At 35.2% G+C, this 22,921-nt stretch overlaps 2 protein-coding genes across 11 annotated transcripts in view; one reads left to right on the top strand and one right to left on the bottom strand.

The window, feature by feature from the left end:
- Window positions 1-22,921, top strand: part of HEATR5A (HEAT repeat containing 5A) — a 108,811-nt gene that overhangs the window by 11,927 nt on the left and 73,963 nt on the right. For all 10 annotated transcript variants that reach the window (XR_005832040.1, XM_040620810.1, XM_040620809.1 and 7 more), the window contains 10 exons: window positions 3,177-3,376; window positions 4,653-4,864; window positions 6,083-6,191; window positions 9,185-9,334; window positions 10,138-10,312; window positions 16,276-16,436; window positions 17,605-17,860; window positions 18,680-18,835; window positions 20,198-20,448; window positions 22,545-22,656. Coding sequence is in view for 9 of the 10 variants with exons in the window: in XM_040620810.1 (XP_040476744.1) it covers window positions 3,251-3,376; window positions 4,653-4,864; window positions 6,083-6,191; window positions 9,185-9,334; window positions 10,138-10,312; window positions 16,276-16,436; window positions 17,605-17,860; window positions 18,680-18,835; window positions 20,198-20,448; window positions 22,545-22,656 (1,708 nt within the window). In the remaining variant the exon portion in view is untranslated. The remainder of the gene's footprint in view (window positions 1-3,176; window positions 3,377-4,652; window positions 4,865-6,082; window positions 6,192-9,184; window positions 9,335-10,137; window positions 10,313-16,275; window positions 16,437-17,604; window positions 17,861-18,679; window positions 18,836-20,197; window positions 20,449-22,544; window positions 22,657-22,921) is intronic.
- LOC121100279 (60S ribosomal protein L35a-like) lies at window positions 1,196-2,009 on the bottom strand. The gene is given in 1 exon segment (XM_040620819.1): window positions 1,196-2,009. A coding segment is annotated over 1 exon segment (342 nt). The 5' UTR covers window positions 1,572-2,009; the 3' UTR covers window positions 1,196-1,229.

Here is a 22,921-nt window from a genome sequence, read left to right as displayed (position 1 = left end):
AAATGTACTAAGGACATTGGAGATAACTCTGCTCTGCTTATGATCTCAAGCTTTTTACTGAATTATTTATTATTGCGTTGTGTTAGCTATTTTGCTTCTTGATAGATCATTTTACACTACAGTATTGCTGCTGCCTAAGGGAAAAAAAAGTCTCTTCAGCAGTCCTAATGACCTCTAAAAAGGGTAATTTGATTCTTAAGATAGGACTTTGATTTGCCGTGGTAGTTGTAAGATATTTTCTCTATGATACTGAGGTAATTTTTTTTCCCTTAGACAATCATAGATATTGAGTGCACACCTGCTTTTCACCTTCTGTATAGCTAGGGGTTTCTTCCAGAAACCGTTTCTCTAGCATTTATTAACTTTTTCCTTAATTGTGTATATTTTGGTCAGTTGGCTTTGATAGTTAAGAAAGGAAGATTTATTTAAACAAGAATCTAAAAATTCACTTGGCTCTGGAAAAGTGAATTTGTTAGCACTGTTGTTTATAGTCTTGTTTCTTAAAATTGACATTCCTGAAAATCCTAGTGTGTCTTTTTTTTTCTTTTTTCTTTTTTTTTAGGACTGTAGGTACCAGGTTATAGGTAGTATTGGGCAGGTAGGCAAGACTCACTGGAAGTGCACAACCCAGATGGCTAAAGCCGCACACAGACTTAGTAGGTTTGGATTGGTAATAGCTGCCTTTTGGCCTCTGAGGCAGCATTATAGTCAGAATCTGGATTATTGACCCAAGCCAGAGGGATACAAGTAGGGTAAAGAGTAGGAGTTGAAAACTTAAATACTGGGAGAAGTTGGCAAATAATGTAAATGAATGAGGCAGGCCAGGTGGCTGCTGTGGCCTGCTGGAGGGTCCTTCTCTTAGATTTAGCCATTTGTTGCTATATGGGAATATGGACGCAGGTTTTCATGTAAAATCTTATGTTTAAATGTTAGTAAGTCATTTTCCCCCCAATATGTTGCAGGCTAAATTTGGCCAACTGTACCAGTTTGTGACTACTATCTTATAAGGAAACTCTTCTCACATTTATATTAATTATGATGATCTGATACTATAGGTAATTTTATACCAGTAAACCCTCTGAGAGAAAAAAAAGAATGAAAGAAAAGCCTTCCCTAGATCTCCCATTTGATTCTTTCTTTCTTTCTTTCTTTCTTTCTTTCTTTCTTTCTTTCTTTCTTTCTTTTTTACAAGAGAACAAATCTACATCTTTATTTACTTTTCATTAAATTTAAATCCTTGAGGGGTACCGTATTGCATGGATTCTGTGGCCAATGGCTTGAGCAGGAAGATTACTTTGGAATTTGGCATGAATCTATGAATCTGTTTCCATGAGCACAAGTTACTTTTCCACAGATACTCTGGTTTTGTTCGGTTTGCCACCAGAAGTCACTGTGGTGTTCTTTGCTTTGTACAGATAAGAACATCTCTTGCCTAGATAGAATTCAGTTTCATCTCGAGCATAAACACCTTCAATTTTAAGAAGAGCTGTGTGCTCCCTCTGGTTCTGGAGACCCCACTTATAGCCAGCAAAAATGGCCCTAGACCACAGCCTTCCAGACATATTTGTCATTTTTAGGAGTCTTATTCCCAGCAGGCCTCCACAGGCTCCAAGTTGGTGGAAAGACTCCCATCTGATTTTCTAACACATCTTTACTTACTGACTTCTCTGTAAAAGATTGAGATTTGTTTAGGGGAATATGAACTATGTATTTAAATTTTTTTAGATTATTTACCGGTAGCATTCTGTCTATATTTCCATGCAATTCTCATTACCTGTTTTTGTTTAGGTGGAAGTTTTATAATTTATCAAATTTATTTTTGGTACATTAGTGAGTAGGAGTACCCACCTTTTATGTATGTAATGCCTTCCCTATTGTTGTTGTTGATGATAGTTGTTTGTCTTATACATATTAGCGATGATTTTTTTTTTAAAAGCAGCTTGTGTGTTTTTTTTTCTTAAACTTTTCCCTTCTAATTTTCTTTAATTTTTTTAAGTAAACTCTGTACCCAATGTGGGGCTCAAACTCAGGACCCCAAGATCAAGAATCTCATGCGCTACCATGAGCCAGCCAGGCACCCTGCTTGCGTGTTTCTTAATTTCTTAAATAATTTTTTCCAACTTTTTATTGTGATCTTTTAAAAAATACAGAAAAAGTAAAGAATAGTAAAATGACCATTCACATACCCACTATCTGCATACAGCTGTTAACATTTTGCCATATTTTATGGCTGATTGATTCACTTAATTATTCAAAAATGAGGTGTACACATGTTGCTTTACTGCTATAAACTTGAACATAATCCTCCTAAAAATAAAAAAATTCCATAATCAAGATGTCATCTTATAAATGTCTGTGTGTACGTGTGTACACTTACATGTTATTTATGTTCTGGAAAGTGTATGCCCAGGACGTACTTGTGGATTTTAAAAAACAAACAAAATCTACTCTGTCTTTTTTTGATTATTTGCTACAGCAGAAATGAAGGCCACTTTGGGTCTTGGTCAGAGCAGATATGATCTTTATTGCTATAGTCCCTGGACAATATCCATCTAAGTGCCTTCAAAAACAGGACTTTGCTTTCACAAGGCTCACAGAGATAAGGCTATTCTGGTTGGGATGAGACTTTTTCCTAAAACTCCTAGCCTCAAGCTACATGCAGTATCTTTATTAGGCTGGGGGAAAAGATGCTAATAGGAATAAGTCCTTCCATTTCAATCTGCAGGTAAATGACAGGATATGTGCCCATGGAGAGGTCAAGCTCTATAGAATTTTAGTAGGAGGTCTGGATATTTGGTCATTTGTTGATATGTACCCATGACCCATTTTATTTTAGTAAAAGGGTATTTACCCTACAAAGAAAATTGAAAATCTAATACTTGAGTAGCCTAACCTAAATTTTTTTAGAATTTTAATGAAATGTCTCTTCTGTTTAGCAAATTTTTACATATGAATATCAATAATGCTTCTCTGCTTTGCTTGTCCGCCCTCCAAAAAAGGAGTCAAAGGTGAATTTTGTATCATTATTAAGAGTTTAGTGTTGGGTTTTCCCAGTTTCACCCTAGAGCTATTATAAAAATTGTCTCCCAATTTAATTATGCTTTGTGCTTTCTGTGGAAGATTTCCAGTCTTACATTTGCCTTCCTTTTTAAATATGTTCTTTTCCTCTATTACAGATTTTTTTCTTAGGTATATTGACTGAAGTTTAATGAGAAGAATTGTGACCAGCTAGGAGAATTTTCTGCAAGGAATGGAATTAGCTCATAGCTTATTGCTGAATGAAGAAGCATACAATCAACTAGGTGAAGTTCAGAAGGCAGAGTTTATTTTCGATTGGTTGAGATATCTGGAGAAGCTCTTGCTGGCAACCAGCAGGGTAGGTAAAATTGCAGAAACTTTTTTGTGTTTTTTTAAGTGCCAGATAATGTTTAGGTCCTTTGGTTTGCTTTTCTTGTTCTGTCCAGAATAACCTAAATTAACTTTCAAATGCCAGACCTTATTAAGAGTTTATAATGAAATATTACATTACATTACATACAGTTTATTCTTTCAAAAAGCAGGAAGAAATCAGCCAATGTTTTTTATATTACTTTAAAAATATATGAAAATATAAAAACTAACTATAAACCACAGTCTGTTAGATTTCATTTTCATTATCTTCTTCACCTTCATATTCCTGAAGCCCTTGTGTAATATATTGCTAAATATTATAATGGGAGTTTCACTTTTAAAAAGTTGTGAGCTCTTTAAGGAGAATATGAATTTAAAAGTCTTTTAGTAAACACTCACTCTTAAGCTTATGAAATAGTTTCCAAAAAAGGAAATAAATCAATCATACTTTTCACATACATTCATCAGTTAACATTTTACCTTATTTGATTGACTCATTTACTGAGCCACATGAGGTGGTATTGCACCTTAAATACGTCTGCGTGCATCTCCTACTAAAAATGAGGATATTCTACATAATAACAATACCGTATATAATGCAGAAGTAGTGTAGAGACACTACTCATGGAGACATTTGGAATTTTAACAAAACAAAAATCCATGTACTGACAAATACTTCCTTGTGGAAGCTTATGCCTTTGTGAGCACCTGGATACTTTACTGTTACTATTATGGTATTCTGTACTCCTTCTTCAGAAAGCAGACAAGTAAAATGGAGTAACATTACTGGCATTTAGATGCATAAGCTTGTAAAAAGAAAATTGCAGTAAACTTGGAAAAAGATCTGAGTAACACAGTCATTCATTACAAGGTCTACGCGTGATAGATTATAGGTTGCTGCATATTTCTACAGACATTTGGGGCAGAGACTTAATAACAAAGAACCTCCGGTTAAAATACAAATTTGCTCTACCTTCCAACAGAAGAAGAAAGATATAGAAGAAATAGAACCCTTATCTTTCTTCACAGAGACTCCAGTATATCGTTGCCTAGAAATTATTTTTTGGAGATAGCTGCAGAGCAGCAGGCAACCTTGTGTGGTGTGAGGACTATACTACCAACTTATTTGTAATTTTTAGTCAAAATAATTTTGTATTTTTCTGGAGTTTTTAATTCTGAAATACATGAAAGAAAAATCATATTAGAAGATTACATGTAATTATGTGACTCTGAATTGTCTTTTTTGTTACCTTCCTTTCTAGAGTGATGTAAAGGAGAAACAGAAGACTCTTGTTGAACAGCTCCTGTCTTTGTTAAACAGCTCCCCAGGGCCTCCTACCCGCAAACTCCTTGCTAAAAATCTAGGCGTTCTTTATAGTATTGGTGACACATTCTCTGTTTATGAGACAATCGATAAATGTAATGATCTTATTCGTAGCAAAGATGATTCTCCAAGTTATCTTCCCACAAAACTGTAAGTTAAATATTAAAACTAAATGTAAAATAAAATAGTGCTTCCTTGTTGAATCATTTTTCTAAAGAACCCAAACTACTGAATAATTATTTTGAAACTGAATATAAATTGTTTCACTAATTTTTTAAATCTAACTTTTTAAAAAATCTAACATTTTCCCTTTGATTGAGAGACTGTTCTCCCAAAAAATATTGTAGACATTTGAAGTCTTGATTTGGGAATCAAAACTGTCTCACTAAAAATGTAGCAGTTGAAGACTCATAAACATAGAACACAAACTGGTGGTTGCTAGAATGGGGAATAGGTAGTGGGATAAGTGAAGTAGGTAAAGGGGATTAAGAGGTACAGACTTCTAGCTATAAAAACAGATAAGTCAGGGATGAAAAGTACAGCCTAGGGAATATCGTCAATAATATCGTTATAACATTGAATGATGAAAGATGATAACTACACTTACTGTAGTGAGCATTTTGTAATGTTTATAATTGTCAAATCACTATGTTGCACACCTGAAACTAATAAGTGTCAACTATTTAAAAAAGTATTTTAAAGATAAATACAAAAATCTTAGCCCTTGAGTGTTTAAGAAAAAAAGTATTTTGAGTTCTTCACATCTTGGGTGGTCTTTTAATTTATTAACTTTTAGTAGTAAAAGTTAATAGTAAATATCACATAGAAAAATACTCTTCTGAGCTAAAAAGAACAGCTTACTTTCTTTCTCCATAGGATTCAATTCATTTTTTCATCTGTTATTAGAGACAGTAGTTTGCCATGTATGGTTCCACAATAGTAATTTTACAGAAATTTTAGTTGATCTAATTTTTAACTTATAACAATATATTTTCCCTTGAAGTTCTCAGACTTCAGACTTGATAAGAATATTATTTCCTGTTTTTATCTTATATCTTTAAGATTATCTTCGATTATCTAATATATGAAGGTCAGTTTATGAAAAATTATTTTATAAAAGAATTTGAGGGAATGGAATCTTTGGACTGAGGTTTCAATTATTTGAAGATACATTTTTTTAAAATTGTTGTTTTTGAAAGTGTAATTATTTGGTATTGATGCAAGCCTCATACCTTAGGATTTAATAGTGGAATAGATTCTGGCAATTTTATCCTTTAAAGGTAAAATTAAACAGTCACTTTTACATAGTCTAAGATTCATTCCCGTTTTTTCACTCATGACTGATTTCTAATCTAAATGGTGTTTCAGTGCTGCCGTGGTATGTTTGGGTTCCTTGTACAAGAAGTTGGGTAGAATACTGGTTAACACCTTTACCGATACAGTGGGGAATATTCTTAAAGCTATGAAGAGTGCAGAGGTGAGTAACCACAAGTTCAACCAAAGAATAAAAAGATAAACTATAATTTTTATTACATGAAAAGAAAAAGAATAAAAAGTATTTTATGGTTTTGTGTTTTATGGTTTCTTGAGCCAATAAAAGTGCTTTACCCATGGTAAGCGGACATAGGTTATATGTATAAATATATCCATAAATGAAATATTTCTAGGAGATGCACATCTCTCTTTTGTATATTAAAACTTTATTAGAAAATCAATAATGCAATTTACGATTTTGGATAAATCCAGATCAGCAAAAGCTAAGGTATTTCTCTGGCAGACCCATCCCTGCTTCTTCCTCTCACATCACCTTTTCCCCTAATACTAGTACTACAGCAAGTGCTTGTCAACAAGGATGCAGATACATAGTTGGTAACCACTGTATATCTGATGGGTGGATTACTATTTTACTGGCATCAGAAAGGAATAAGGAATATAATCAGGTTGGGAAGGAACATGTAGGATATTAGTATGACCAGGATCTGGTTGACCTTTTAGTTGCCAGGGGAATATATTCTCTGCCTTATTAGCCTTATAGATTTGTGATCATTTACCACTGTGGAATACCCTTTGTTTTTGTAACTGTCTCTTCATTTGACTTCCAAGATACCGTAATTTCTTGCCATCTATAGTTTCGCTAATCTTTTTTTTTTAAGATTTTATTTATTTGAGAGTGAGAGAGAGGGAAAGCGGGCGCACAAGCAGAGGGCGGGGCAGGGGCAGAGGCAGAGGAAAAAGCTGGGAGCCCGAAGTGGGGCTGGATCCCAGGACCCTGGGATCATGACCTGAGTTGAAGGTGGACACTTAACTGACTGAGCCACCCAGGCGCCCCTCACCAATCATTTTTGAAATTAAAGCATTTGTGTGTGTGTTTATCAAAAATTTTAAGTCTGTGGTCCCTAATATTTAAGGATAACTCAGCACCCTTAAATATACAAATAACATGCTAGTTGTTTTTCTAACTTTACCTAGAAAAGAAGTCTAGAAAATAGCTCTGAAATAATTTTTAAAAATGCTATCTAGTGGTTTGCCTGGGTGGCTCAGTCAGTTAATCGGCTGCCTTCAGCCCAGGTCAAGATGCCAGGGTCCTGGGATCCAGCCCCGCGGTAGGCTCCTTGCTCAGCAGGAGCCTGCTTCTCCCTCTCCCTCTGCTTGCCATTCCCCCTGCTTGTTCTCTTTCTCTCTCCCTCTCTCTGTCAAATAATAAAATTTTTAAAAATGCCATCTAGTTGCCCACACATTTTTTTAAAAGACATTTATTTATTTTAGAGAGAGAGGGGAGAGCACTTGCAGTGGGAAGGGGCAGAGGGAGAGGGAGAGAGAAACTCCAAGCAGACATCACACTGAGCAAAGAGCCTGACACAGAGCTCGATCTCAAGACTCTGAGATCACGACCTGAATTTGAAAGTTCACATGTAAAATATGATAAATTTTGAGAAGAACATAGCTGATTTGGGGTGCCTGGCTGGCTCAGTCAGTAGAGCATGTGACTATTGATTGTGAGTTCAAGCCCCATACTGGGTGGAGAGATTATTTAAAAAAATAAACTAAATTAAAAAAAAAAAAAAAAAAGAACGTAGCTTATTCAAGAACTTTAAGAAGTGAAGTCCGAAACAAAAAACTCATGATTGAATCTACTCAGGAGATCAGTTCTAAGCAGTGGTTTGCTAAAAGATTGAAGAAAGTGATTCAGCAGAAGAGATTGTTAACATCTGTAAATTGGGTTTTATTTAAAAGGAAATGTTTGTAAGAACTTTCATCTGCGAGGAATGGCCACTTTAAACTTTTTTTTCCACTTAATGGAGTTAAGCTATAATATTTTTAGGCCCCATGGTTAATGGGATTACTCTATAAGTCTCAGAAATTTTAAAGTTATTGCTGAGGATTTCATTTCTCGCTATTTTTTATCTTTATGACTTAGTTAATCAGGTTCTGCAACATGTTGGAGATACCAAAGAGTTCCCACCTTTGATTCACACCCTTCGGTAACAGACAACATAAAGTTGGGATGGGAAAAAAGTTCAGAAGTTTCACCTTGGGACCCATTTGGTTATGTCCACCTATTAATTACTGTTGTGCTTCTTTGGACAAATATAAATTAATAACATTCCTATGAAAATGGTGTTGACCTTTGTCTTCTCACAACTTTACTTATCTTTAGTGTCCTTAACTCCCTGGGATGTAGAAATCATTTGGGGTGTTTATTAAAATATCAGTAATATAAGCAACTACTATTTTTTGAGTATTTACTGTGTACCAGGCACTGTGGTGAATAATTTCCCCACAAGGGCTTATTTACTTCTCAAACTATATGAGGTTCATCTTATTCTCATTTTACAGATGGAGAAATAAGTAAGATCAAATTAAAGTCACACAGATGCTAAGGATTAGAGCCAAGATTCATCCCCAGGTCTTTTTAAGTCTAAATCCCAAACTTCTGTCCTCTGAGTTAAACTTCTCAGCCCAGAAAATGATTAAATATTAATGGCTATAAAATCTATTGAGCATTTATTATATGTCAGGCACTATTCTCAGCATTTTGCATGTAGTAACTTGTTTGATCTTCACAACAGCCTATGAAGTGGATATGTCCATTTAATAGATAAATGGTTTTGCCCAAGGTCTCCTAGGTGGTGGTCCCTGAACTTTTATCGTGTTACCTCATTAATAGCAACCATTTACTGAATGCTTAACAACAACTGCAAGCTTTGTGCTAGAATTTTTCATATGATTTCATTTAATCTTCACATCAACCCTTTGTGTTGTGTTGAAATATAATGTATACACATAACACTTTTCAAATAGTAAACACTTCATAAAATAACAGCTGTTAATGTTTTCTTGATGTCAGATGGGTTGGTTAGTATATATAGATATTGAAGTATTTCACTAATGTATGAGAACAATTTTGATACTTAATGCTACTTTTCACAGTGAAATTTTTTTCTTATTTAAATTTTTTCTTTTTGGTAGTCTCAGGGTCGGTATGAGATTATGCTGAGTCTGCAAAATATATTGAATGGACTAGGAGCTGCTGCCACACCTTGTCACAGGGATGTTTATAAAGCTGCTAAATCCTGCTTAACAGATAGATCCATGGCTGTTCGTTGTGCTGCTGCAAAGGTAAAATGGTCCAGTAAGCAGAATTTCTCAAAATAAATATAAAGAAAAGAAAATTAGTATCCTTGTTAACAGCTACATGATCTCAGCTACAGCCTTGATAGTCAGCCCATCTTATTTTAGCATAGGAGGAAACTGAGTTCCAGAGAGTTACATGAATTTCCCAAATTCACAGCACATTGTTGGAGGGTGGGGAATTCAGGTTACCAGACCCTAAGTATTCCTTTCGCTCAACTATGCTTCCTCTCTGTGGTTTTGTAAACTAAAGTTTACATGTTAAGTTTATGTTATTTGAAAGTGATTTGTTTTTATCATGCCTTTTTTTTCAAGTCTAGGATTTAGATTTTGACATTTTAATTTCTTTTGAATGTGTCACTTTTTGCAAGCTAGAAAACAGACTAAAAATAAGGCAGTTTAGTCCTCTGCAGATCTAGGCCAAGTCTTATGATCTTTAGCAGAATTATCACGGCCTTCCTAATACAGTTGGTCAGATAGGACTGTAAAGTTGTTTATGTTGTAATTATTCTCACAATTGCTCATAGCCAACAGATTGGTTCTAAAGACATTTTTCCTAACCTACTGAGTTAGAATGGGTTCTCCTCCCACCCTCTGTCCACACATTATTTTATATAGTATAATTTTTATGTTTTTTAATAAGTATTCATTTGTTGTCTCTGCAGTTGTTTAGATAACTTTGGATTTGTATATAATTTTTGTTAGATTTTGATAGTTTCTACAACTTATATAGCTCTAAACCTGCATTTACATTTTGTTTTTCATTAATGTCTATGTTTTCAATTAAATAGTGTCTCCTTGAACTTCAGAAAGAGGCCATCTTTATGTGGAGTACAGACCTGGATAGTGTGGCCACATTATGTTTTAAGTCCTTTGAAGGTTCCAATTATGATGTGCGGATTTCAGTTTCAAAACTACTAGGCACAGTGTTGGCTAAAGCTATAATTTCTAAACATCCAGGAGCAGGTAAATTTATATAATTATTTTCAAAATGTCTATTGTAATTTTTTCCCAGTTGGTTTAAACAAACATAATGTAGTATTACTACTAACCATTATTAATTTTGAAAAGAGGCAGGATATCTTATAAATCAATTTTAGTTTGTAAACATTGCTGTAGGTCCCAAGATCTCATTTTCAAACAGTTCAGTAAAAATTTGAGGGAAAAAAATAAACTCTTGAAGAAACTTTATTCAGTCATCGTCTTTACATTATAACCTTTACTTTTTTTTTTTAAGTAAATTGTTAATTGTTATCCAATAATAGATATGATCTAAATCTTAATTCTTTTTTAAGCAACATGAATTTGATTACCTATATTCGGCTTGCCATTTTCTAGGTTGGTATAAGGGAGCAGTGATGTAAATAATTCCAAACAACAGGTATTTGAAATTCACTGTACTTGGACAATTTGCTTTGTGTTACTTTTTCTTTATATGCTTCTAGGCAGTGAGCAAGGATGGGGTATTTTTGAAAACAAGAGAGTTTGCTTGGGTTTAATCAACAGTGTATATAAAACATTGATGAATAACTGAAAACTTGCTTTATCATTCTGTCTCCAAAGAAGAAACAGTCTCACACAAATGAAAATGTGTTTGTTCTTCAGAAACTTAGTCCTCAAACATCCGCAGATCGGGAGTACTAGCATCTCCTGGGAACTTGTAAGAAATGCAGAAACCCAGGCCCCACACAATTTACTAAATCCAAATTCTCATTTGAACAAGATCTCCAGATAACTCATATGCACATTAAAGTTAGAGAAGCATTGCTGGAGAAATTGTTTATAGTTATATAAAGGGAAATTTTTTTTTTCTAAAGCTACTGTTTTTTAACCAGATATAGGAGGGGACAGGAAGTACAGCATGTCACAGTCACCTGGGGAACATTATCAAACTTACAGTCCCCTCATTCTCCAATTGAGATTATAAATAAAATTTATAATAAGAAATTTTTATTTTTATTATGGTTTTTCTAATCTTATAATTCAGTAAGACTTTCTTATTTATTGAGAAGTGGGGGAAAGGTGAATGGGAACAGGAAGAAGTCACCAAAAAACCCAAACCAGAAAAAAAAGTTGTTCACAGACGTTTAGGAGGTTAAATTTTAAGCCACCTAAGAAATTAAAATTGGAAGACAGGTTTAATCAAATTCTTTTTATTTATTTTTTATTTTAAAGATTTTTTTAAAGATTTTATTTATGTATTTGACAGAGCACAAGAGAGCACAAGCAGGGGGAACAGCGGAGGGGGGAAAGCAGACTGCCTGCTGAGCAGGACCCTGGGATCATGACCTGAGCCAAAGGCAGCCACTTGACTGACTGAGCCACTAATGCACCCCTAATCAAATTCTTTTTAAAATGTGAATTGCTCATTTCTCCAATATATCATTAGCAGTAGCATACAGTTTCAGTAAAAACAAGCAAAATGTAGAATTGCATAAAAATTGTGACTAAATACTTAAATGTATATGCTTCAATGGTAGCACTAAACTAACACTAGTGTTTTTGTAGTCAGACTAAGCAAACTGAAGAATCAGCTGCACCCACAATAAAAATCCTTGGCCTAATCTTTTGTCAGAAATTCTGTCATCTTGCCTCTGTAAGTTATAGCTTACAAATAATTGAGTTTTTTTTGTACAACTAAAAAGTGATCTAGATACCATAATAGATTTTTTTAAGGTCGGGGACTAATAGCAACATAGTGCTTAATGATTTAGAAAAAAATGCAGTGGAGCTTTGTATACTCAACTACAATATGCAAAGATTATGAAGTACAGAACTGAAATGATTTTCCTAGTAAAACTAACAGGTTTCAGACAGGTGGTAGGTTATTCCAAGGCACTTACTCATGTGCTATAAATCAATCAATTAATAAAATTTTAAGAAATAAGCAGGGATTGAGTATGACACTTTCTTATTGCAACAAGTTGCCAGGAATTTATGTGATCTTTTAATATATATTGTTCTCTGACTTGCTAAAGGACATTGCTCTAGGAAGTCTCCTCTCTCTTATACCAGCTTCTCCCTCGCTATTGGATTATTACCTACTAAAACATGCTTTGTTTCTCCCATCTTTAAAAAAAAAAAATCTTTTATCTTACTTCCCAGCCAGTTTGAGCTCCATTTCTCTTCCTTTTGCATCAGAGTTCCTCAGAAGAGTTCTTGATAGTGTCTTTAGTTTCCCTCCTGCCTTATCTTTCAAACCCACTTCAGTTAGGATTTCCCCCCATTCACTTCACCAAAACTGTTTTGGTTAAGGTCATCAAAGACCTCATGTTCATTCATTCATTCATTCATTCATTCAATAAATACTTGTTTATACTTGGTTGGGATCTTTTCTGAGCACATGGGATATGTCATTGAACAAAACAAAAACCCCTTTTTGAACTGATGTTTATACTCAGCCACGCTAAAGCCAGTGGGCAGTTCTCAGTTGTCTCACTTGACCTTTCGGCAACATTTAACTCAGTTGATCCTCTTCCTTGTGTTTTTTCGCTTGGCTTATAGGACCTCATTCTGTTTTCCTTCTTCCTCACTAGAAATTCCTGTTTTGTCTTCTTTATTGGTCCCTTATCTTTTTATAGAAGAGGCCCCTTGCCTAGTACGTGTTCTTTTGCAGTGTGTGTATGCTCATCCTCTTCGTGATTTATCTAGTCTCATACCATCTATGTGTCAGGAATTACTGGATCTATATCTTTAGCCTGGGTACCAGGGTCATGTCTAGCTGCCCATTTGACATCTCTTCGGATGTTTATTTGATGTTTCAAATTAACTTTTCCTAAAGTGAGTACTTGATCTCTCCTCCTCTAGAACATACACACACCTGTTCTACTTGCAGGCTTGCTAATCTCACTTGATGCCAACTCTGTCCTACCAGGTGTTCAAATCAAAATTTGTAAAGTCACCTATGATTCCTATCTCTCACACTCAATAGCTTCTCTACTGGACCATCTTAAAACATACCAGAATCCGGGCCTCTTGGATAATTGGCTAATTGTGGGGTTGGTGAAGGAAATGTCTGAAGATGGCCTTGGAACATACTGTTATGTCAATAAATTAGGTGCTCCCACTGGCCAGCTTTTTGAAGATAATTCCACTGGTCAAATCCAGGACAGTATTAGAAGCAAAATTAATAATGACAGAAATGGATTATAATCTATTAAATAAAAAAGAAATCTGAGTACATACAGAAAATAAGTAAATAAAGGAGAAGGGAAAGCTCTTTTTTACAGAATGCCAACTAATAAATATAGAAGGAATGATTGTTAGATAATAACCTTCTTGCAATCATAGTAATAATTTATGCATGTAAGAATCTTCAGTGCATTGTTGGATGAAAGTTTGATGGGTTATAGCATATTTATACTGTCTTAAAGTATCACCACACAGGTTGCATAGTAATTACAAAAGGAAAGTTGATATTTTACAGTGGACAAACCTGGCAGACAAACTTTATTCAAGTGTTCAAAGATCACAGCACTATCGTAGGGACAGGCTGACCCCAAGCCTAACAGTGCATTCTGATGTCATGCATTGAGTAATGCTTATAGCATTACTTACACAGTTCTCCTGCCAAAAATTCTGAGGAAATACTAGACAAATTCAAATTGAGTGCTGTTGTATAAAACAACTAGCCATACACAAACTCTTCAAAAATGAAAAAGTGATAAGGAGAACATGGTAAGTCTAGGTGAAGGGTCCATGGGAGTTTATTTTACTATTCTTGCAGCTCTTTCTGTAACGTAATTTTGAAAATTTTTCAAATAAAAACTTAAAAATACATGTTTATCCAGATTCCACTCTTCTGCAGCCACCTTGATCTAAGCTACCATCATCTCTTGCTTGAATTACTAAATTGCTTCTGATGGGTTTCTCTACTTCTCCTTGTGCCCCTTTCTACAGTCTTCCCTCCGCCCAGATTATGTATCAGTCCTGTGCTCAGGGTCCTTCATTGGTGCCTTACTTCACTTACATCCTTACTATAATGATCTACAAAGACCAGTGCCTTCTCCTTCCCCATCCTTACACTCTGGCCTGTCCCCTACTAGATTCCTCCATTGCTCTGCTCACATACCTCTGCTTGAATCCAGTAGGCATCATATCGTTCCTCCAGGCCTTTTTGCCCTGGCTGTTTCCTCTGCCTAGACCACTTTTTCTCCAGTGCCTGCGTGCCTGATTCCCTCACTGTTCTCAGACTATGTTCAGATGTCACCTTTCCAATGATCCTACCTTGACTACCCTATTTAAAATCACAAACACCTCCCCCAGTAATCTTGAGCTTGAGCTGCTCTATTTTTTGTGTGGCTTTAATTATTGTCTAGCATACTGTATACTTAGTCATTTATTATGTTTATTATTCTTTCTTTCCTAGAATTTATGATTCATGAGGGTATGGATTTTATAGTGTTCACTAATGTTTTTCTCCCAAATGCCAACATAGATTTTCATTTGTTTCAGATGGTTATTTCCTGCTCCTAAGGAGTAGATTTTTTGCTCATAATTTTGATTAATGGAAGTTTATTTCTCTACTGTGTATGATTTGAACCAATAATGAGGGTCAGAGCTCATGACCGTCGTTATTCAGAAGAATGAAAGGGAGAAAATGAGTGTGTGTGTGTGTGTGTGTGTGTGTGTGTGTGTGTGTGTGTAAGAGATCTTGTTCCCTAGATAATCACAGGGAGAAACTCAGCTGTGTCAAACTGCAAAACAAACTTGAAGACAAACATTTGCCCTAACTAATCTCTTGATTATTGTAGCCTAAGGGCCAACTGATCAGTTTAGTAATATTTTGCTTTGATTTCTTCAGAGATTGAGGATATAACAAAAGTTATACCTGCATTTGAGAATTTTTAAAAATAGGACATGGTGATTACTTTATATGAGTTTCATTAAGAGTTGTAGAACATTTGGGGGGCGCCTGGGTGGCACAGCGGTTAAGCGCCTGCCTTCGGCTCGGGGCGTGATCCCGGCGTTCCGGGATCGAGCCCCACATCAGGCTCCTCCGCTATGAGCCTGCTTCTTCCTCTCCCACTCCTCCTGCTTGTATTCCCTCTCTCGCTGGCTGTCTCTATCTCTGTCGAATAAATAAAAATAAAATCTTAAAAAAAAAAAAAAGAGTTGTAGAACATTTGGAAATATAAAATTATGATTTTGGCATTTTTAGTATTTAAAAAGAATTTTTTAAGCATTTTAAAGTTTTAAAGCTATAAGCTTTTTATTTGTGGAGAGCAAGGGCAGTTAATGTTTTTTGTTTTAGAAAACAATTAGCCTGGGGTTTCCTGGGTGGCTCAGTTGGTAAGCGTCTGCCTTTAGTTCAGGTCCTGATCTCAGAGTCCTGGAGAGTCTGCTTCCCTCTCTCTGTTCCTCCCCCAGCTCGTGCTCTCTCTCTCTCAAATAAATAAACCAAAAAAATTTAAAAATTAAAAAAAAAAAAGGTTAGCTTTGTGGAAAAGAGGGCAGTAGGGGTGCCTGGGTGGCTCAGTTGGTTTAGCATGTGCCTTTGGCCCAGGTCATAATCCTGGGGTCCTAGGGTGGAGCCCTGCATCGGGCTCCCTGCTCAGTGGGAAGCCTGCTTTTCCCTTTCCCTCTGCCTGCCGCTCCCCCTGCTTGTGCTCTCTCTGTCAAATAAATAAGTAAAATCTTAAAAAAAAGAAAAAAAGAGGGCAATAGGGCATAATCCCAAAGTAGCTTAGTCTTTAACATGTCATTGACATGAAACTTCAGAGTCCCTTAGATTTGACCTCTGAACCCTTGCATAACTTTTTGTATGTTAACATGTGTAATGTCCTGTCAGTTTTGCATTTTTGTTTGGATTTTTAGTTTATTTTTGTTTCTATTAACGTGCTTACCAAGATCATGCAAATCAAGGTCATGCATTAAAATTTTAGTCTGTAAAGTACGAATCACATGTTTTGTTTTGTTCTTTGTTATAGCAGTCTCACGTCAAAGCACTCGCAGAGTATCTCTGGAGGAAGTTCTGGAATTACTAGGAACAGGGTTTCTACGTGGGAGTTCAGGATTTCTTCGAGCCAGTGGAGATATGCTGAAAGGAACCAGTTCAGTCAGTAGGGATGTTCGAGTTGGAGTTACTCAGGTTAGAGTCACAAATGAGTATCTACATGTAATGCTCACTGGCCTATGATGAGAATTTTAGTATCTGAATACTCTGAGCATAAGTGAAACTCTGCAGGGCCATCTCTTCTCTCATTTATGAAACAGATGATAAGGCCATTCTTTGAAAGCTAGATTACAAGAAAGAGAACCTTAGTTACCTAAAAGCCAATGAAATAGGCTATTATTCACATTGTATTTTAAGTTTCTCATAATGGGAAATTTTTGTTTATTTCCTTTGAAATACAAACGTTTGTTTCTAAGCCTTGTGATTTCATGTGTCTTACAGTTTAACATGTTTTTCATTGTGATTTTGTGTGCTTGTACAGTTCAGATTTCAGGTACATATTAGGTACATATTATTCAGTTTGGGAAACATTGTCTTTCCATCTTATATGGTTTCAACTCCTAAGTAAAGATCATAGCATATAATCTAAGCTAAACCTAGGAAAAGTATCTTAGAATAAAACAACACAGAGGTCTCTGTATTGTTTTCTAAATGCCATTGTGGTTCAAAGCAAATGTATATTTTTTAAAATTCACATATGTCCTCAAAATGTTTTATACAAGGTACAGATATTAAATTTCTTGAAAATGTAAGCTGTCCCAGTGTACTCGTAAACTGTATTTCTAAAAGAACAGATTACGTGAGGAAACTACTATCTTTGTATCTCTGAAGTGAGACCAACCATTAACATTCATGAAAATAAAGAGCAGTGAAAAAGTTTCCTTTTTCACATTTCTAGAACTAAATTCCCTTAGAGTTATGGTGTTGGGACATATTTAATTCTTACAGTGTGTTCATGTTCGATTTGGGTTTTCTTGTTCAGAATATTAAAGAGCTTGAATCCTTTGTCTGGAGCAGCCATAGACACAGTCTCCGCATTAGCTGGCTATGCTGATTATCCTGGAACTTGGTACAGTCTGACCAAAATAAAAGTGCAGCACAAATGCAATCCCAGTTGAAAGACTGTGTACTTCAGTTTGGGTTTAATACAGACAGAAGAGTATCATTACATTTATATAGCTAAAGCAGCTGTAAATGAGGAATGAATAAAAAGAAGCAAATTTTATATATGTTGTGGAAGGGAAAATATTAATATAGAATTGAAATTACTACATTTTGAAGATAAAACTCTTTTCTTTTTTAGGCTTATGTGGTATTTGTTTCAACATTAGGAGGAACATGGCTAGAGAAAAATTTTGCTGCCTTTCTTTCTCATATTCTAAGCCTTGTGTCACAGTCGCACCCTAAAGCCACCCAAACTCAGACTGATGCTGTCTGTGGTCGCCGTTGTGTTTCATTTATCCTTCGAGCTACTATAGGAAGTCTTCTTGGAGAAAAGGCTCAAATTGCTGCTGCCAAGGATATTTGCCAGGCTATCTGGAAGTTAAAGAAAGTTGTGGGTATGGATCTACTAAGACAGTCTATTTTAACAGTGCTAAAGGAATTGTCCTTTTGGAAAAGCTAGACTGGTATATATTACTATATTAATACAAAAAAATACTTGTAATAGATGTCAGTTGTTTTAGGGTAAAGTTATCGATATATAGATGAGACATAAACTATCTAACATATAACTATCGTGTATATATATACAAGTCTTAAAGGCTGGTAATGATAATTCCTTAGAATTCATTACCTTCTTCTAGAGGTTGATACAGTGTTTTCAAAACAATCATTTAATCTCAGGGGCACCTGGGTGGCACAGCCAGTTAAGCATCCGACTCTTGATTTCGGCCCAGGTCATGATCTCAGGGTTGTGAGATCAAGCCCCACATCAGGCTCCTCACCGGGCTGGGTACGGAGCCTGCTTAAGATTCTCTCTCTCCCTCTCCCTCTGCCTCTCCTCCCCTTAAAAAAAAAGAAGAAAAAACAGTTCATCCCAGTTCCTGCACTATTTTAAGTCCACTCTGTTTATCTTGTATACCAATAAAATTGGAATATTTTTTAGTTTTCTATGTATTCTCCCTTTCAGTGCCACTTGTAATAGTAACTAAGGTATCGATGGTCCGGTTGCTTTGACTAAATTGGTTATATTAGTTCAGTTCTTTCTCAATTGATACAAGTCCCTATTGTAGTATTTCAGTTAACTGCCTTAAGAGTTTCATGTATAGAGAGAGGAGGTTTTAATTTTTGCCTTTATATTTCTGCTCCTAACACCCACACTCTATAATATATTTTAATAAAACATTGACGAATAGTTAATCTTACACTTCTATCAGATGCTGTGATGAGTGACGGTAATGTGGAAACCCGGGTTGGCTCCACAGATGTCACAGCCAGCCAGCATATGCTGGTGTGTGCTTTACAAGAACTTGGAAATCTCATATACAGTCTTGGAACCACAGCTGCACCTTTACTGCAGGATTCAAGTGCAGGTATCTGTTGTTTGGCAACTTGTCTGAATACCTTGTTTTTACTTTTATTCTAGGTAACTTTTTTCTGAGGAAACAAGTCTTTCTCATAGAACTCATTTGTTATAGATTCCACTATAGATTTGTTAGAGATTTTTTATGAAATATATATAATCAAGATTATTAAGGTATTAAGAATATGTATATATTTGAGTTTTTTCTTTTATAATTAAAGGTTATTCGCTAAGTCACCCTCTAGTCCTCCCTTTCTGAAAATACTTAAGATAACATGGGGGAAAAAAAAAAAGCAAACGTGAAATCTTGTCTCTCATCTGCAGTGAAAGTATTAATTTCTATATGATACAAGTAATTCACTTCCTCCAAGAGCCTTTCAAGCAGTCTCCATTTTCTTTCTCTTGGAAAATTAATCACTTTGAGAGATAATTCACATACCAAGAAGTTCACCCTCCCCATTTCCCCTTACCCCAGGCCCTGATAAGTACTAATATATTTCCTGTCTCAATGGATTTGCCTCTTATGGACATTTCATATAAGTGGAATCACACAATATGTGTGTTTTATTTAATCATTTTAAAAAATCAGTTTTGATGACTTTTGTCCTTTAACTGTGGTATGTGTTTCCTGCTGACCAAAGCTTACATTATATTTGGTATGTAAGCTCTTCACCCCATATGATTTAGCAGTCAACATGAACTGTTACATGTTTTGATGAAGTTGTATGTTGAATTACAGCAAATATAGACTTTTATTCTTACTGATAGTGGTACTCCACTGTCTTCATAATTGGTTAGTAGCCCATTGAGGACCTAGCAAAGCCTCAGTTTTGTTCAACATTTTGTTCTCAGGTAAGAGTGATATGGTACATAGGAAGCATACTAATTATTTAGATAAATGTGCCAAAAGAGGTTTTTTAGAAAGAGGAGGATGGAGCATAGTGTGACATTTCTTTTTAAGGTGTTTTTGTTATATACTGATGATTTTTAAATCCTAATACCAAATGAATACCAAGGAAATAAAATTTTTCTTTTGTGTATTAATTTAAACCAGTTTGCATATTAGAAGTAATTCTTGTATATAAAAATCATTTAAGGGCACCTGGGTTACTCTTGATTTGGGCTCAGGTCTTGATCTCAGGGTCCTGAGTTCAAGCTCCATGTTGGGCTCCACACTGGGTGTGGAGCCTACTTTAAAAAAAAAAAAAATCATTTATAATTATGTATCTTTTTAAATCTTTTTTCTATTAGATTTGGCTTTTGATAAAGATAATATATTTTATATCCATGTGGCTGCTTATACTTTTGACTTGTGCTTTATGGCCGAGTGAGTTTATCTGTAGAGCTAAGTCTTTTTTTTCTGTCCTTCCAGGCATTCTTGACAGTGTCATTTCAGTTATTCTGCATCCTAGCATTTCTGTTCGACTAGCAGCAGCTTGGTGTTTACACTGCATTGCTGTGGCATTACCTTCTTACCTAACACCTCTTTTAGACCGTTGCCTGGAACGGCTTACTGTACTTAAGTCTTCACCTGAAGCAGTGACTGGCTTTAGTTTTGCTGTGGCAGCTTTGTTGGGAGCAGTCAAACATTGTCCTTTAGGAATTCCTCATGGAAAGGGCAAGGTAATGATTTCATTCTTCACATATGATAATGACATTTCAAGTTTTTTCTAAAAACATCATCGTCTCCGTGTTTATCACTCAGTCAAAGCCATGCAGAAGAACTTTCTGAGAAATCACCTTTATTACTTAATTTTTAAATATTATCAAATAATTGCTGTGAAAAACTCAAGGAATAGTTAAAAATGTCTTATCCACACTTAAATGGGGATCTGTGCCGTAGAGGTACATTTAAAATTGCATTGCAGGGGTGCCTGGCTGGCTCAGTTGGAAGAGCATGCAACTCTTGATCTCAGGGTTATGAGTTTGAGCCCACATTGGGTGTAGAGATTACTTTTTTAAAATGAATAAATTAATAAATAAAAATAAAATATTATTGCATTATAAAAAAATAAAATAGCATTGTAGAGGACAGAGCTGCAAAGAGCTGTAGCTGTAAAATCAAAAAAGTTAAGTAAAAGTCCCATATGTTAAATTTGAATGGAAAATATCACTATGAACTGATTTTTTTTTTTCCAGAAATGCTTAAATCCTCACTCTGTCCAGTGACAAGACCTAAAGCAGTGACAGCCTTGTAGCAAGGAAAAGCCCTAGTGCCCAGATTATGGCTCTAAACACCATTCTAGCAAAAGGAAATCAGGGCTCCATGAAGGAATGGCTGGTTCCAGACTTGGGGCAGGAAAGGAACAGAATAAACCTGAAATATCTTGTCTTGCCAGAGAACAAGGAAGTCATCAATGACTACTGTGTTCATTTTAAAAGGACACAGAAAGTAACTTAAGGGGCTCCCACTGACCAAAGTGGGATAATGTGTACATAAAAAAAAAAAAAAAAATTAACGGCAACAGTGGATTGAATAACTGGGAATTGTGAGTTATCAAGAGAATGTTGTTTGACAGTGAAAGCCTTTGTAACCGAGGCGTTACACACATATAAGTACTCTTTTTTTTAAGGTTTTACTTATTTATTTGAGAGAGAGCAAGTGAGGGTGCTTAACAGACTGAGCCACCCAGGCGCCCCATATACATACTTCTTAAGAAATAAATCACTGTTGCTTGCTTTCTCATTGTCATTCCTGTATCATTGTTAGTATTACAGTATATGTGCTGTTTAGCCTTTGCAGAAGAACGTACCATTACTTCAGAAGTTCTAAAACTATTTTGAGTATCGCCAGTGTCACTTGAGTAAGATGACTGGCAACTAACATATTCTGTCGTATGTTTCTAAGTGAAGAATTGCCATTGCATGTATTTAATTAAATTTAATATCCTCAGATCTTACTAATTAGGCAGAAAGGATTGGTGTATTTTATCCTTGTTTTTATTGAGTGTTATCTATTGATTATATTGGCTTCAGGTAGTCCTAAGTTAGTAGTAAGTTGGTTGGTTGTTTTAAAATACACTAGCCTTTCTGTTTAGAAAATTTATATGCCAACTTACAATACTTGCTGTTTTTCTAGAGGTGTTTGGTGACAGAGATGTTTTCTCAGACATAATAGATGCTTCTTGGCCTCTGTACTGTATAAGCATGCATTATCCATAGTGTATGAAATAATCTGGTTTTTCCTCTTTTGTTTTGCCTATTTTATAGACTTTTAAAATATAATACTTTTATGAATCCCACTCTATTGTGAAACTCACTTCACTGTAAGACTATTAGGTAGTATACTGCCTCTAGAAAGATTATCAGACACTCAGGTATCAAAATGGTATGCAAATTTTTAAAAAGGGAGATTCCTATAAGGAAACTTTCTCTGGTAATTACAGATTTAAGGTAATGCTTAAAACTAAAAGTAAATTCAAATTCTGCACACCTTGACTTGAACAGTTGTACCATGTCATCATATGTGTTCTACAAAGAATTACAGGGGTGCTGTGTACAACCTAATATGCCAGTATTTAACCTTGAAACTTAACTTTTTTTTATAGTTTTCTCTATGATGTTGTCTTATGATGTAGTCTACATGAATGACAGTCCTCTATCACTTACATTTGTCATATGTAAGAGTTCATTTTTCAGGAGATTATTAGTTGTTGTCTTTTGTCCTGTAACCTATAAATTGATATGCTTCTTTACCTTATTCTTCCATATGTAAATAGATAATTATGACATTAGCGGAGGATTTGCTGTGTTCAGCTGTACAAAACAGTCGTCTTTCAGCTCAGCGCACACAAGCTGGATGGTTGTTGATTGCTGCTCTGATGACATTAGGTAATAATAGTCTTGTGGAAGGTTTACATGACTATGAAGTACTTTGTGTTTTCTGAATGTAGAATAATGTATGATTTGAGGAGAATAATTTTTAATTTGTACCAGAATTTAACTATCTACACAAACATTTTTTTCTAGCAGTCACCTTAGGAAGCCATATACTTACTCCATTTCTCAAAATGTTTTCAGATCTCCTTATTTGAAATTCTCTCCAAAATCAATTTATGAGCCTTAGGTAGGATAGGTCAATTTGATCACCTTTCAG

Source organism: Ursus maritimus, unplaced genomic scaffold (genome assembly GCF_017311325.1).
Source record: "Ursus maritimus isolate PB19 unplaced genomic scaffold, ASM1731132v1 scaffold_36, whole genome shotgun sequence".
Taxonomy (NCBI): domain Eukaryota; kingdom Metazoa; phylum Chordata; class Mammalia; order Carnivora; family Ursidae; genus Ursus; species Ursus maritimus.
The sequence above is the reverse complement of the archived record's forward strand: the minus strand, read 5'-3'. Positions and strand labels throughout refer to the sequence as shown.